The sequence below is a fragment of the Vombatus ursinus genome, unplaced genomic scaffold (assembly GCF_900497805.2).
Source record: "Vombatus ursinus unplaced genomic scaffold, bare-nosed wombat genome assembly UNPS02014837.1, whole genome shotgun sequence".
Classification (NCBI taxonomy): Eukaryota; Metazoa; Chordata; class Mammalia; order Diprotodontia; family Vombatidae; genus Vombatus; species Vombatus ursinus.
In genome coordinates this window covers 4,827,967-4,843,984 of record NW_020954615.1, presented here as the reverse complement: position 1 = coordinate 4,843,984, position 16,018 = coordinate 4,827,967, and the positions used below count along the sequence as shown (strand labels likewise).

The 16,018-nt window shown below is 40.2% G+C and overlaps 1 protein-coding gene across 1 annotated transcript in view; it reads right to left on the bottom strand.

The window, feature by feature from the left end:
• The window catches only part of ADAMDEC1 (ADAM like decysin 1), a 31,297-nt gene that overhangs the window by 11,271 nt on the left and 4,008 nt on the right, over positions 1-16,018 (bottom strand). Inside the window, exons 2-10 of the mRNA XM_027840029.1 lie at positions 14,790-14,908; positions 12,874-12,950; positions 11,068-11,146; positions 9,103-9,179; positions 7,667-7,847; positions 7,321-7,377; positions 4,700-4,771; positions 2,380-2,543; positions 151-232 (exon numbers count right to left, since the gene is read on the bottom strand). Of these exons, the coding sequence (XP_027695830.1) occupies positions 151-232; positions 2,380-2,543; positions 4,700-4,771; positions 7,321-7,377; positions 7,667-7,847; positions 9,103-9,179; positions 11,068-11,146; positions 12,874-12,950; positions 14,790-14,908 (908 nt within the window). The remainder of the gene's footprint in view (positions 1-150; positions 233-2,379; positions 2,544-4,699; positions 4,772-7,320; positions 7,378-7,666; positions 7,848-9,102; positions 9,180-11,067; positions 11,147-12,873; positions 12,951-14,789; positions 14,909-16,018) is intronic.

Sequence of the window (16,018 nt, the reverse complement as noted above, 5' to 3'; positions counted from 1 at the left end):
TTCCTTCCTTCCTTCCTTCCTTCCTTCCTTCCTTCCTTCCTTCCTTCCTTCCTTCCTTCCACAAATAATGACCAAGTACCTACTTTTTGCAGACATGGCTCTGATAAGGACCACAATAAACAACCACTGAGACTCCCACCATATACGAACCTCAATCACTGCAACAGAACGTAAACTGCACATGGAGTTTGAGGCCCCAGATCCCACTTGTTTTTTGCTGAAGGCAATTCCACTGTGTAAAAAGAGACAGATGTGCACATGACCATCCTTGACTCTAAGACTATTTACTTATTTCAAACTTATTTGAGCAGAAGAACACAGATTTTAGGATGGCAAAGCATGGAGGGAATATGGAGGTCATTTCATCCAGTTATTTTCTAGAGGAAAACTGAGGCCGAGACAGGAGGTGTTGACTTGACCTGCCATTTACTATCTATGTGACATTAGGTAAACCATTGCATCTCCTGACTCCAGATCTCTCCCCTTTCTTCATCTTTAAAATGGGGTGGTTGCATTAAATGGCTTCCAAGGTCTCTCCCAGCTCTGGTTTACCTGGTTTTCTTTCTTCAACTCTCAAATTCCATCTTCTGCAAGAACCACAAGCCTCTCACTCTGTCTCTACTGCTAATGCCTTCCCTCTAAAATTACCTCCTATCTACTCTGTATATATCTAGTATGAGAGAGAAGAAGAAGAAGAAGAAGAAGAAGAAGAAGAAGAAGAAGAAGAAGAAGAAGAAGAAGAAGAAGAAGAAGGAGGGGGGGGGGGGGGGGGGGGGGGGGGGGGGGGGGGGGGGGGGAGGAGGAGGAGGAAAGATGAAGGAAAGAAGGAAGAAAAAAGGAAACAGAGAGGGAGAAAGAAAATTAGGAAAATAAGATAGAAGAAAGAAAGAAAGAAAGAGAGAGAGAGAAAGAAAGAAAGAAAGAAAGAAAGAAAGAAAGAAAGAAAGAAAGAAAGAAAGAAAGAAAGAAAGAAAGAAAGAAAGAAAGAAAGAAAGAAAGAAAGAAAGAAAGAAAGAAAGGAAGGAAGGAAGGAAGGAAGGAAGGAAGGAAGGAAGGAAGGAAGGGAGAAGGGGAGAAAGAGAGAAAGGAAGAAAGGAAAGAAAGAAGAGAGGTAAGGAGGATTGAAGGAAGAAAGAGAAAAGAAGAAAGGGAGGGAGGGAACGAGGGAGAGAGAAAATAAGGAAAAAAAGAAAGGAGGGACAGAGAAAGGAAACAAGAAAAGACATACAGAGATAGGTAAAGATGTGTGTGCGTGTGTGTGTTTCACCAAAAATTTCTCCTATTTCTGGTAACACTGGTTTACCAAGTGCTTATTGCACCCAACAGTCAAGTGAAGTAATTAGTACAGCCATAGTTAATTCCATTTTACAGACGAGAAAATTGAGATTTGTAGACATTAAATGACTTGTACAAAGCCCATACAGTTAATAAAAGAACCCAGATCTTTAGTGTCTCCTATTCTTCCTCCTGTACAGTATTTCCCATAACAGCATGTTGTACTTATGTGGCATGATGACTAGAACACTGGGGCTGGAGTCAGGAAGACCTGAGTTCAAATTGGACCTCAAAAATCTACTAACTCTATGATTTTGGGCAAGTGACTTAAACCTCTGTTTGTCTCAGTTTTGTCATCTACAAAATGGAGATAATAATAGCACCTACCCACCAGGGGTGTTGTGAGGATCAAATGAGATAACGGTTGTAAAGAACTTAGCCCCAGTGTCTGGCACATGGTAGGTGCTACATACATGTTAGCTGATGGTGATATATGATGATGATGCTGATGAAATAGATGAGGGAGGCCCAGCAAATTTAAGTGACTTATTCATTATCACAAAGGTAGTAACCATTAGAGGTAAGAGTGGAAACCAGGTTCTATAACTCTACATTCATTGTCCTTTCTCCCATACCTCCTGGTCATCCACAGGGTAATTGATAAGGCAATGGGGTGTAATGGAAGGGCATTAACTTTAGAATCATGGGACCGAACCTGGATTCAAATCTTCCCTCTGTTGATTACTTCCGACATGATTTTGAGCAAGTCATTGGACCTTTCCTCATCTAGATTTCAAAATCCTGTGCCATCTCAAAAGTTATAGGCATATTTAGGACCCTCCTGCCCTCTGAACACAAGCCCCAAGAGTCATGGTAACCTCAGAAGCCCAGCCCCCAGGAGTCACTGTGATGCTCATGATAGAGGCCTCCTAGGATTCCACACCTGAAGGTAACATCCCCTTCCCATTCATTCTGCTAAGTCTTCCAAACCCAAAGAGAGGAGGTTCAAATGTCAGAATAAGAGGCATTGTGAAGGATTGGAGAGAAGCCCTGTGGGGGTGGGGCTTGTCATCTCTGAGCAGCCCTGACACAATCCGCCCTCACCTGAGCAGCTGAGCATGGTCATGCTTCTTTCCCTTCCATCCGCTGTGCCAGTTCAAGAATTTGTTGAAGGTACTCTGTGCATGTGGTACCACCTTAATCTTATCAGTATCTGACCAGATCTCCATGCCCACCAAGGCCACGTGAACATCCAAGGTATTATAGATCTGTGGAAAGAGTGAAGAATTTAGGACTGAGAAGCCAGGGGACTCACCTATTTCCACAGATCTGGGCATCCACAAATCATGGGCAACCTGTCCCATTGAAAACAAGCATCAGGGAAAATGGAAAAAAAAGTTGCCTTCAGCCTGTATGGTGGTAGCTGGCTTCCTATCTCTAAGTGGACAGAGAAACTGAAATCGTTGAATTGAGCCATTGGATTCTTATCATTTTAAAGAAGTTTTCGGCAAATCCCAATCATTTCTCTGTTTCTGTCTCTCTCTTTGTTTCCCTCTCTCTCCCCGGCCCTCACCCATGGTCTTAGTTTTTTCTTTGTTTGTTTTCTGTTCCTTACACACGACTCTCTATCTTCTCTCTCCAAGTCTTTGCACTGATCCACATGCCTGAAAGTGCACTCCCTCTTTACCCCCATGATACAGTTCACATACCATCTTCTTCGACATGCAGCCTTCTGTGATCCCACCCCCACCCCACTGCTCATGCCCTGCCTTCCAAACTATATTGTATTTAACACGCTTGGTTAGATTTCCATTTATTAACTATAATTATGCAATAAATTTGATCTAGCTACTTGTTTTATTTCCCATTGGGATGAACTTTTTCTTTTGTATTCCCAGAGTCCAGCATAGCTATGGCATACAGCAGGTATTTAATAAATACTTGTGGATTAATTGAGCAAAACTACTCAGAAAGCCCCAAACTGGGAGTTGGGGTTCCAAAGGCAAAACAGGAACAAAAACAAAAAAAAAACAGACCTTGTTTCCAAGAGCCGACCTTCTCCTGGTGTTGGGGTAAAGGGTGAGACACTTATAAACATTAGTGCATATAAAGTCATTTGAGGAAGCAGAAAATGCTTTGGGGGTGATGCTCTCTGGACAAGTGGCTGGCCTTGCAAGGCTGCTGCTGTGTGCATTAGGTAAGAGAAGGAATCTACAGTGTCTAGCAAAACATAAAATGCTATGTAAATAATGTCAATTATTACTGACTATATACATATTTAGTACATTATTAATAATTGCAGTGAATAATGAAATTATGTCTGTAGGTAATGCTCTCAGTCTTGGGGGTATATGGGTCATGTGTGGGGATGCTCATACCATTGAGATCATTGAGAGTAGAGATTGTTTTATCATTTGGATGAAGAAAGCCAGGTGGTGCAGTAGATACAGCATTGGGCCTGGAGCCAGGAAGATCAGGGCTCTAATTTGATTTCAGACACTAACTATCTGTGTGATTCTGGGCCAGTCACTTAATCTCTGTTTGCCCCAGTTTTTCTTATCATAATATGTGTTTATTACATATACATATGAAACATGTACAGTATATGCATACCATATGATACATATATGTACACATACATTTATGCATACATATGTGCATGAACACATACTGTTTAACTTTGGAGAAGTAACACATCTTCCTCAGAAAACAGAGACAGAGAAGTGAGTGGAAGACAGAATCAAGTGGTTTTGAGGGACAGAATAAGGGACACTGCAAAGCTCATGCCAAATAGCCTCTATTTTTCACTAAAGACGAGCAATTAGGAAAGAATAAGTGGCAAGGAAGGTTAAATTGAGATTATAGATGGTTAACTATGACCCTGCAGCTCAGTTAGCATAATTGTGTGGCTTCCTTCAGCCTTAGATGACAGTACATGAATTGGGACAGAATAAGGGCATAGTGGGTCAATTTTGCCTCAATTTTCTTAAATGGTGATAGCAAATACACTGGCCTCCCAGGCTGATTTTGAGGATCAAATGAGATAATATTTACAAAGCACTTAGTACAGTACCTGGTACATAGTAGGTGCTTAATAAATCCTCATTTGCTCTCATCCTTCTTTACATGTGCATTCCCATAGTTTATCACATTGTCAGACACATTACAGGTGCTTATTAAAGGCTTGCTGATATATTAAATGATAGAGTCATTGAAATATTTGGGTAAAATTGAATGGTGTCTTCTGCACCTTCTTCCAAGGATAGTTGTTTCAAAATGCCCTGGATAGGTAATAGGAGACTGAGACAGACTCCTTGATTCTATTAAATTCTTCTTCTTGGGTTCTCCCTTCTTGGTCAGATATTCATCAGAAAATCCCAGAATCCAATATGGAGACAACTTACCCAGGGGAGGGGAAACTCACCACATTGAGGAGGTTGACCACATTGAAAAGAAAATTTCTTATTGAGGTCTGATTTCCTTTGTGCATATCATACTAAAAATAGAATAGGTAAAATCATGATTAACACAACAATGAAAAGAAGATACCAAAGAGGAGGGAGGGATACAATGGACTAGGTCTTCCTATTGTCCCCCAAGTAAAGTTTCTACTTGGGATTCAAGGCTTTTCACAGTCTGGCTTCATCCTATCCATCGGATCATAGCTTTTTGTTGTTCACTTGTTTCAGTTGCTTCTACCTCTTCATGACATCATTTGTGGTTTTCTTGGCAGAGATATTGGAGTGGTTTACAGTTTCCTTCTCCAGCTCGTTTTACAGATGAGGAACTGAGGCAAGGAGGGTAAAGTGACTTGTCCATGGTCACACAGTTAGTAAGTATTTGAGGCTGGAATGAACTCAGCAAGTTGAGGCCTCTGGACTCCAGGACCAGCACTTTATCCATGGTGAGATCTAGCTGCCCCTGGCTCATAAACTATAGGACCATAGACTTAGAGCTGAAAGGCACAGAGGTGTTATTTACTCCCAACTCCAGCCAACCCTTAAATCCCTCACCTTCCTCCTTTTACAAATGAAGAAACTAAGTCAGAGAGGTTAAGTTGACTTGTCTAGAATCACACAGTTATCAGGTGTCTGAAGGGCAGCTAGGAGGCATAGTTGATGGAGTGTTGGGTCTAGAGTCCGGACAACTCATCTTCTTTAGTTCAAATCTGGCCTCAGACACTTATTAGCAGTGTGACCATGGGCAGATCACTTCACCCTATTTGCCTCAGTTTCCTCATCTGTAAAATGAGCTGGAGAAGGAAATGTAAACCACTCTAGTTTCTGCCAAGAAAACCCCAAATGAGGTCATGAAGAGTCAGACATGACTGAGATAACTTGCTGACACTAACTCCAATTTCTAGCTAAAGCCCTAGTCCAACACACATAGCATACAATGTCCAACCATTGTATCCTAGTCTTGGGTCATATTATTCTAGTCGTCACACTCTACTGTGTGTTCCAGTCAAACTGAACTATTCTCTGTCCTGCTTGTGCTATCTCATCTCTATACCTCTACTGAGCTGCAGAATGAGTTTCTGTTAGCTAAAATGTAAACTCTATGAAGGCAGGAACCATGACTTAGCTAAACTTTATACTCCTCCCCCCTTTGCCCTAGCACAGCATTCTGCCCACAGTAAGTGCTTAACGATAAATTGTGGTTGAATTTTTGAGTATATTGGACTATTGATCCTATGAAATTCACTTGTATTTCCAAGTCATCACTATTTTCATCCATCCAATAGGGGCTAGAATAATGTAGATGTCTCTTTCAGTTCAACCTCTCTATATTGGAATAGAGTTTTATTATTAAAAAAACCAATTAGTATTTTTGAAAGAGATAATATACTTTCATATATTTGAAAACTCAGCGGTCAAGGGATTATATTTGATTCTTCTAAATATTTCAAAAGTCATGAATTAATTAGCCCATATCGCCCACTCCCATGTTCCCCATTATAGAGATTGGTTTCTGTAGTTCTCATGAGGACTGGAAAGAGTTAAATCCTGACTCTTTTACTATTGGAAAGTTGAAATTTCAAGAAACTCTTGATTTTGTATTTGCAAAGGAACGACCATTCAATTTTTTTTTAGAAACAATAATAGCTCAAATAATGTGACACTAGTTGTCAATTGAAGAACAAAACATCACAGAATCATATAATCTCCATTAGAAGGAACTTTGGAGCCACTGAGCCCAAGCCATACCTGAAAAAAACAATCCTCCTACAAGACACTTGTTAAGGGATCATCCAGGCTGGAAGACCTTCCATAAGGGTGATGCCTTCATGCCTTTAGGCAGCTCATTCCACTCAGCTCTAATTGTTTGGAGCTACTTTGTGAGATCTGGCCTAAATTGGTCCCTTTCCATCCACTGCTCCTGGTTCTGCAACTCTGGGGTCAGCTGAACCAGATCAATTGAATGCCTCTCTTGTATAACAGTGTTCATCCCTCCTCTGCCTTCTTCTCCAGGATAAACACCCCCGGTTATTTCAATTGTTTCTCACATAGAAGGAACTCCAGGCTCTTCCCCATCCTCCTCACTCTCTGCTGAAAGCTGCTCAGTTTGTTAATGTCCTTGCTGGACTTGAGAGTGAGAATGCAACCCAGCAGTCGGATGTGTTCTGAGCATGGCAAAGTATCACTGTGCTATAACTTCCTGGGAATATAATGTTGTAATGTCCTGTAAAGTATAAAGAACTGACTTTGTATCCAGAAAGACCTGTGCTCAAGTTTCAACTCTGACATATACAGCTGTGGGACCCTGGGTGAGGCACTTGACCTACTAAAGCTTGGGGAGCTTTCAGACTATATAGATTGGAGTGATTAGATTTACCTGCATTGGTAAATGGAGTCTCTTCATCTGGGAGTTCTCTTTACCAATGAAATCACAATCTTTATCTCAATAATCTTTGTATTCTGTTCCACTATTCCTCTTATAAAGATTAAAACGTTAGCCCTTCTCATTACTATATACCACACTGTTGATTCTTAATGAGGACGCTGGTCAAAGTTGGCTAAGAAACATTAATATCTTTATACTTACAAAAGCTTTATCCAGGACCAAGAAAAGTCTGATATATTTTGGAGATGTAAGAAAATTCTGTTGGTATTAAGAACAAACAAATTGAAAGAAAGACTCAAAATATGAATTATTGATCTGATGAATATCTATATTGATATTAAGTGGGAAGGGACTCAGAAGATGAGAAATGAGTCGGGGCAAAACAACCCTCAGAAGTCATTCAAATAGCCAGCATTTCATAGAACTACCATCTGGGTTGTTAAAAACAAACAAACAAACAAAAAAAAACACAACACAATGCTGAAGAGGCCATTGTGGGGAGAGGGTGAGGGACATATGAATATCTCATTATGAAAGGTGGGCTCACATTTAGGTCAGAGATTGCTCTAGGGTTCCGGGTGAGGATGTGCTTCTGGTCTGAGCTCTTTACTCCACAGGTCTGGTTTGTGGGGTCCACATAGTCATATTTCAGGATGGCATGTGCCTCTTTCTTGCCACCTTTCAGAGGCTCTATTAGGTAGCTTTGATTACGGTGCTTGAAGAAGCCCCTGGGAGATAGGAGAGGAAAGAATGCAAGGCTGGCTTCTTTAATAGAGATGCAAACAGCAAGCCAAGAACCAAAGGTGAGGCATCATATCACATGCCAGGTGCAAACAGGACAGAAGGCTCCCTCAGGCCAAGTTTTAAAAATGTATTCATTAGAAGAGGGGAAGGAGGAGGGGAGGGAGGAAGAGAAGAGGGAGGAAGGAGGAGGGAGGGAGGGAGGAAGAGGAGGAGAAGGAGAAGGAGGAGGAGGAGGGGAGGAGGAGGAGGAGGAGGAGGAGGAGGAGGAGGAGAAGGAGGAGAAGGAGGAGGAGGAGGAGGGGGAGGAGGAGGGTAGAGAATTCAAAGCCTGGGATACAAGGCTTCAGTAGGGGAAAGACACTATGGCCTTTTCTAGGAGGCTCCTGTTAAGGCAGTATTGAGTCTGGGGACAGCTTCTTAGGTTTTGTGGTTGGTCATAATGGGAGGAAGTTAACAGATGGGAGGGAGCTGTCCATCCTGTTGCTTCCTATTTTAGCAAATGATTCCTGTTAACTAAACTTAGTTGTTTCTACTGATTGAAGGAACAGTAGCTTATTATCCACTCTTCTCTCTAAATTCTGATGTCCTAGGGCAAAACCCAGGTTGTCCAACTCAGGTAATAGCCAGGGTCTTTAAGTGGAGTTAACAAATCTCATTAATTAGGGTCCTGTCTATGGAAAACTGAAAGTTATATTAATAAATGATATGTACTAAATAAAATATATCATATGCACACATATAATGATATTCCTATCTGGCATAAAATAATAACATGATTCTATATCATATACATGATATAGAATCATATAGTTATATACGTCATTCATGTATGACATATAGAATAATTATATATTATATATTATACATATATGATTGTATGCTATATATTTATATATGCTATATATTTATAATATGTCACACATATATAATATATGGTTCATATGTTGTAACTCCACCCTTTTCTCTGCCTCAATCGTTAATCAATAAACATTTATTAAGCACCTGCTTTGTGCCATTCACTGGGAATACTAGTAAAAAATGAAAATCTGAGCTCAGGAGTTTACATTTTATGGAGGAAGACAAGCCAGAAGGATATAAAAAATTAGATGTGAGCAGCTCGAAGAAGGCAGGGACTGCTTTCTATTTTAGTACAGTGCTTTTCACACAGTAAGTGTTTAATAAATGCTTGTTGGACTAGGGCTTGCAGCAGTGCTGAGCCTGACTGTTGGAGGTTCTCACCTCAGCCCCCCACACAGACTGAGGCTGGCCACAGAGTCTTTCTCATTCAAGATGTGACCTTGGTAATAACAGCGTTCCTGGAGAGGAAAGGAGTGGAATAGATTGTGAATGAACAGTTTTCATTGCAGGAAACCACAAATGTGCACTGGTGGCCCAAGCTTCTGTCTCTATCTTAGCACACAGTCTTAATTCTTGGCCCTCCAGATACCAGTTGACATCCTCACCACTGCTGTCCATAAATTCGACTTAACTGCAAGCCTGCATCCCACTCCCATGGGGGCCATACAACATTTCTCAGAATGCTTCAGCTCAGAATGACCAGAGGCATTCACATTTATTGCTGATGTTCCAAAATTACAATGCATTGTTCCAATAAAGAAAATTGGAGTCAGGAGGACCTGTGTTTAAATATGGCCTCAGACACTTGACACTAAATGTGTGACCCTGAGCAAGTCACCTAAGCCCAATTGCCTCTCCAAAAAAAAAAAAAGGAAAAGAAAAGACAATTCATGTTAAGGATATAAGATTTTGGAGCTGAACCTTTCAAGCTGGGCTTAAGAACCAGCATGGTCTAGTGGACAGAGAACTAGCCTAGAGGTCACTGAGAAGTCCTGCTTCTGGCACAAATTGAAAGTATGATCCTGGACAAGTCCACCTCACTGCTCTGGGCAGCTCCTTTAAACAATAATATGCAGTGAGGGTTGCACCCTTCATCGGTTGAAGCAGTTTCTTCATCTCTGCCAATGGAATCCCATGTCCAGCTCCTAGCCATACAACTAAACCTTTCATGGTATTTGGTCCAACCCCTTAGTTTTACAGATGAATAAACTGAGACCTGGAGAGGTGAAATGACTGATGTCCAAGGTCTCATAGGTCATAGGATCATAGTTTTCATGCCAGTAAGTATCTCTGTGGTTCAATCTCCATCGTTTTACAAAAAACAGGTGGAAAAAAAAGGAAGTGACTTACCCAAGGTTATAAGTATCTGAGTCAAGATTTAAATCCAGGTCTTTTGGGACCTGGGTTTAAATATCACCAAGGGTCTTTCCACTATAATCTCCTACCCTCTGCTCTGCCCCCAAACTTCATGTGTCTCCAAGATCATCCTGGTCTCCTGGATAGACTCAGTGTGAAGCAAATTCCCAAGGCTGTAATAAACATATTACTTCAAAGGGAAAAAAATGTTCACTTTTGGTCAGGTTTTCCAAAAGTTGGCCTCTATGAGTTTAAGTGCATTATCAGTGAAATTTGTGAAGTCTGTTTCTGGATCCTACACTTCTCAGAGTCTCATCACCCTCTCTAGCTCCTGGGATCCTTCCTTCTCCACTCTTATCATATGGAACAAACTCTTTGGCAGCTTGGGATCAGGGCCCACATTTAGTACTTTCCACACTCAATATTACTCAGCCTAGGCTACTTCTCTGCATGGAATGCCAAGACCATAGAAAATAAGGATTGCTTGATTTTTTTGTACATGCACTCTCATCATTTGTCAGAGTGCTTGACACATAATAGGTGCTTTATAAATGCTTGTTGGTTTATTGACTGATATAGCCATTGGGATATGGAGAGTAAACTGAATGGCTCCTTCTGCATAATCTTATTCCTGGAGAGTGATCTTCAAAATTCCCTGATTGGGCTATAGGATATTTTGCATTGAGGATGACAATTTTATTCTACTAAATATTCATTTCTGGCTCCCTGCCCCCTCCTCCTTTGGTCAGGTAATCATAAGAAAGAACTGGAAGAGGTCTGAGAAGCCACTAAGTTCAACCATCTCATTAAGTCCTAACAAGAATTTCTTGTCACTATAGCTCTAACCATGTCTTTCTTGCTCAAGAAGCTTCCTTATTGTTTCCAGGACAAAATCAAATTCCAGGAAACTGTGCCCTAGACAGTATATGTATGACTGTCAGTAAAACACAATGAATCACAGAAGTGGCCCAGATAAACCTTCATAGCTACCGTGGCCTCAGGACTGGTGGTGATCTTCTTTCCGTCAGATGAGTAATATGTTTCTGTGTAGCGTGGAGATAGGAGGTCACTGAGAAGAAAAAGAAGTCAGCAGTGACTAATGATAGAGTCAAAACCAAGGTTAACTAGGGAAAAATCTGTCCCCTAACTTGTCTCTACGTAGTTTTCACAGAGTCACAGAACCTTAGAGTTTGATGAAAATCCAAAGGTCACCTAGTCTAGTCTTCACCCAAAGCAAGAATTCTTACTTCTGTCCAGCACAGAATTGAGTAAAAGTTCCAGACTTCAAATTATATCCCTCCATTTACAAGTCACTATTTTCTCTGAATCTTAGGACCCTCCATCCATAAAATGAGGGAGTAGAACTCTTAGGTCTTTTTCAGCTCGGAATTTCTATTCCCTAGAGATGCTAAATCTTGCTAATATTCTCTCTGTAATCTCTCTTCCCTATGCTTCTTTTCACTCTATCCACAGCTACTGACTTCCTCATTTCTTTTCAACTGAATTATTTTAACAGCCTCCTCCTAACTGATTTCCCTGTTTCCAGTTTCTTCCTTCTCTTATGAATCATCCATACAGTTGTTAAATTGATATTACTAAAGCACAGATCCAACCAAGCCTAGCTCATTATCAAAAAGTTTTATTAGATTTTTATTTCCTTGAGGATAAAATACAACCTCCTCTGTCAGGTATTGAAAAGGCCTTAACAATCTGGCTACAACTGATCTTCTAGACTGGCTTCACATTGCTTCCTTTAATGTACTGGATTGCTTACTGTTGTCCATATGTGACTATATCCTGCCTCCTTCTCCCTCCATGACTTTGCAAAGGTTGTACAAGTCAGCCTTGCCTAGAATGCACACTCTCCTGGCTTTCGTCTCTTGGAGACCCCAGTTCCCTCCAATACATTGCTCAGGGGTAATCTTCTATAGGAGGACTTGTAGGATCCTCTGAGTTGTTACTCATCGCCCAGCCAAAGAAAGATCCCACTTTTCTTTCTGATTCTTCCTATTAAAGGCTATTATTTTATAGACAAAGAAACCCAGTTGGCTCCAAGCCAAAACTACCCTTTTCCCAACCACCTCAAAGACAACTGAGGCTGGGAATGGACCCAATTACATCTGCTCACTATTCCTTTGTTCTGGTCACACAAAAACTTACTCAGATTCTCTGAAGTGGGCATCTGATTCCATTCTCCTCCTTTTGGGAATTCTTCTTCCCCCATTCCCACTTCTCTTCTCTTCCCTTTTCTTCAGAATTCATGTTATTTTCTTAAGTCCTAGGTTCCTTTTAATTCCAGACCCCAATCAAATATTCATAATAATTTTAATAATAGGAAATTGACTTTTGTATATTACTTCAAAGTTTACAAAACATATATTATCCTTTCTGAGCTTTACAACATGTCTTAGATATATCTATATCTATATCTATATCTGTATCTATATCTATATTTACTATTTTATGGACAAAGAAACTGAAAGTCAGAGAGGTTGGGACTTTCCCATTGTAAATGACAGAGACAAGATTTGAACCCAAATCTTCCTGACTCAAGTAAAATACCAGAACTTCCACTATGGGTATTCTTCTTTTCTACTACTCTAAAGCTGGTGGCTCTCCAGAGATCTCCAAGTCTTCATTTCTCCTTGGAAAAAGATCAATATGAAAAATAAAAGTGACAGTAGATTTGCCATTCATTCCACATTAGTTCCTCCACCTTCAGTTTGAAGGCATGTGTTCTGAAATCCAAAATGGATTTTAATACTTAAAAGAATCAAGTTGGATGACAAGACTCACCTGTTTTGGTGTAGTTGAAAAACCATGTTTTCCCCATTTAATGTAATTTGATATTGCACCTCAGGTTCATATTTTTCCTGGAAAAACAAAAAAGTCATTATCAGCAATCAAACCAAAAGCTTTCTTTTTAATCTTCTAGATTGATGAGTGAGACTCTAAGCTGGGGTAGACCTCAGAAAACAACTAGATCAAAAATTATCAACCCATTTTCGGGAAGGATTTATCATTTAATCAGCCTGACAAATCACCGGTGTGGAAACATCATCCCTCCTATGCAGAACATAACCCATCAATGACTTAGTACATAAGTCTTAGAGCAGGGCATCCACAGATGGGTTCTGTAAACTTGGATGGAAAAGTGAATGCTTGTTGACTGATTGAAAACTGCATTTAAATATAATTGGTATGGTAAGAGATTTCTCAGTATTGTCTCCATTTCATTAAGACTTCTGGCCATATCAACTTGCTGGTCAGTGAAATCAATCTGAGATATTAATTCCAGTCCTGGTGCTATCTTGATCTGTCTGTTTGCAAAATTCCAGCTTGAGATATCAGCTTTACCTCTGGTGTTAGCTGGCCGGTTTATTATTTTACCTCATGTAGATATCCTCCTTCTGTTTTCAGTTCTTTGATGTGTAAATCTTTCCCTTTCCCTTTGCCTTCAGTAAAAATTCCAGTTGTATCCATCCTGCATTGTCTTATATAAGAGTTCTAAAAATGACTCATAGCCCATTGTTTTTTTGTGCCCCACAGGACTGTGCTCTAAGCATAAAATGAACTATTAAAATGTCTCCCTGTGTTGATAAGTATGACTGTCAGTGATATCTAGCAACTAATCACTGTGTTTTTATAGCATTGATTTCCTTTAAGATTCCATATATTTTATTTTATGCATTCAAAAACATTGTGAGTAGGGGGTCTGTAGTCTTCACCAATTGTCAAAGGGGTCTATATAAGATAAAGGTTACAAGCCCCTCTGCTAGGGCATTTTCCGAGAGCTTAAATGACTTGACCATAGTCAATTGAATAATATGTGTCAGAAGTGGGATTTGAACCCAGATCTTCTTGGCCTTCCCAACAATATATTGTCTATCACAAGGCACCTCCATGACTCTTATTTCAACCTACGAATTTTATGTTTTTAAGTAGACTGGGAATGGAATTCAAAGAATTCAAATGAAGTACATTTATGGAGTTTGGATAGAACCAAATGCAAAAGATTAAAGCTAATTGTATATCCTTTGAAGAATGAGTGACTAAACATGGGGGTGGTACCTTGCACAGCTCTAGACATATGATTGCTGCTCAGGGAAAGTGTGTTATAACGTAGCAGTCTATTATTCACTTGGGCAAAGCCTCATGGGTTGACCCATGCAATTAGGTACCACCATTCATGCTGAGGCACCTATCCCAAATGAAGACATAACACATCAAAGGAGGTAAAGACTTCCTAAGAAGGTCAGGGACCTTTTGTGGAGGAGTAGATTAGAGTATTGGACATGTAAGTCAGGAAGACCTGAGTTCTAATCTTTTCTCAACTTCATAACTATGTGACCCTGGGAAACTTACTTAACCTCTCTTAGTCTTATTTTCCTCATCTGTAAAATGGAGAAAATGGTAGCACCTATCTCAGAGGCCTGCTGGGAGCACAAAATGAGACAGCAAATGTAAAACAGTTTGAAAAGTTTGACAAACTAGATCAATGCAAGGCATTGTTATTAGCCATTTTATGGAAGTTGCTCACTATATGAGTGTGGGGTCCAGTGAGATCAGGCAGCACAAATGGAATGGGTATTTGGGCTCAGGGATCTAGCTGTGAGATTTTACCCATTCCAGAAAATTTGATTTGGGAGGAGCAATGTTTTCCAGTTTTCAGGCTGAGATGACTACACCACAGAGGCATCCCCAGTGATTACCTCGTTGTCATAAGGCTCCATTGGGCTCTCTTGGATCTGTCTTTTTTGCATGACATGTAGTTTTTGAGGATAAACCACTTCATATTGTTTGAATTCCTGCGGTTCACTTACAGTCATTGCTAGAAAGGAAGGAGAGATATTGAGTTAAGGATGTGGTGACCAACTTCCTTCTGAAGAATGGAGAAACTGAGATACTTCATGATCTGAATAGCCCTTAAAAAATTACAGACATTTTCAGGTCCTTTATCTCATGTAATCCTTCCAGAGAATCTCAAAATTCCAAAACCTTATAATATAATCTTTACTGGCAATGTGGGCATGTTCAAGCAGCCTCCAAGATTTGATGACCTTTATAGATCAGAAATGCAAAGAGGTGAGGAATCTCTTAGCATTCTAGCAGGTCTAATCATTAAAGAATTCTTTTCCTTGGGTCTCAGTCTCTTCCTATCTTAGTAGTATGGTTTATCAGAATAATTGGGCTCAAAATCAATTCAAGTCACCTAGCACTTATCAAGTACCTACTATGAACCAGAGACTATAATAAATGCTGGAGCAAAAAACAAAGGTTCCCTATACTCCAAATTATCTATAACAGATTTTGAGTAGTATTAATTTTCACCTTTTATTATGTCTCTGCAGCATTTAACATTGTTGATCACCTTCTCCTGAATAACTGAATAACTAACTGTTTCACAAGTCTCTGCCCTGGCCTCTCTTCTTTCCTTCCTCCCTATTATCTCTTTTCGTGATTGCATTGGCTCCCACAAGGTTTGATGATCATCTCCATGCAGATGTTTCCGAGATCTGTCCCTAATCTCTCTCCTAAACTATAGTCACACATCACTAATTGTACCTAGGACATCTCAAACTCAACAGGCTCAAAACAAAACTCACTATTTTCCCCCAAATGTTCTCTTCTCCAACATGGTTCTCTGCAAATTTCTGACTCAAAGGCTTTGTGTCCTCCTTGAGTCCTCCCACACACTCCCCACATAGCCAATCTGTTGAGGAGTTTTGTCCTTTCTTCACAACAGCTCATGTAGAGGTCGTCCTCCTCTCCCTTACCCCTCAGTCACAACCCTGTTTTAAGCTTTCATTATTTCATTCCTGGGTGACTACAACATGCTGACAGCTTGTCTCTGCCACAGGTCTCTCCTTTGCTTGAATCCATCATCTACTCAGTTGCCAAAATGGTTTTTTCTCAAGTTTGAGCCCTATCATGTCACCCC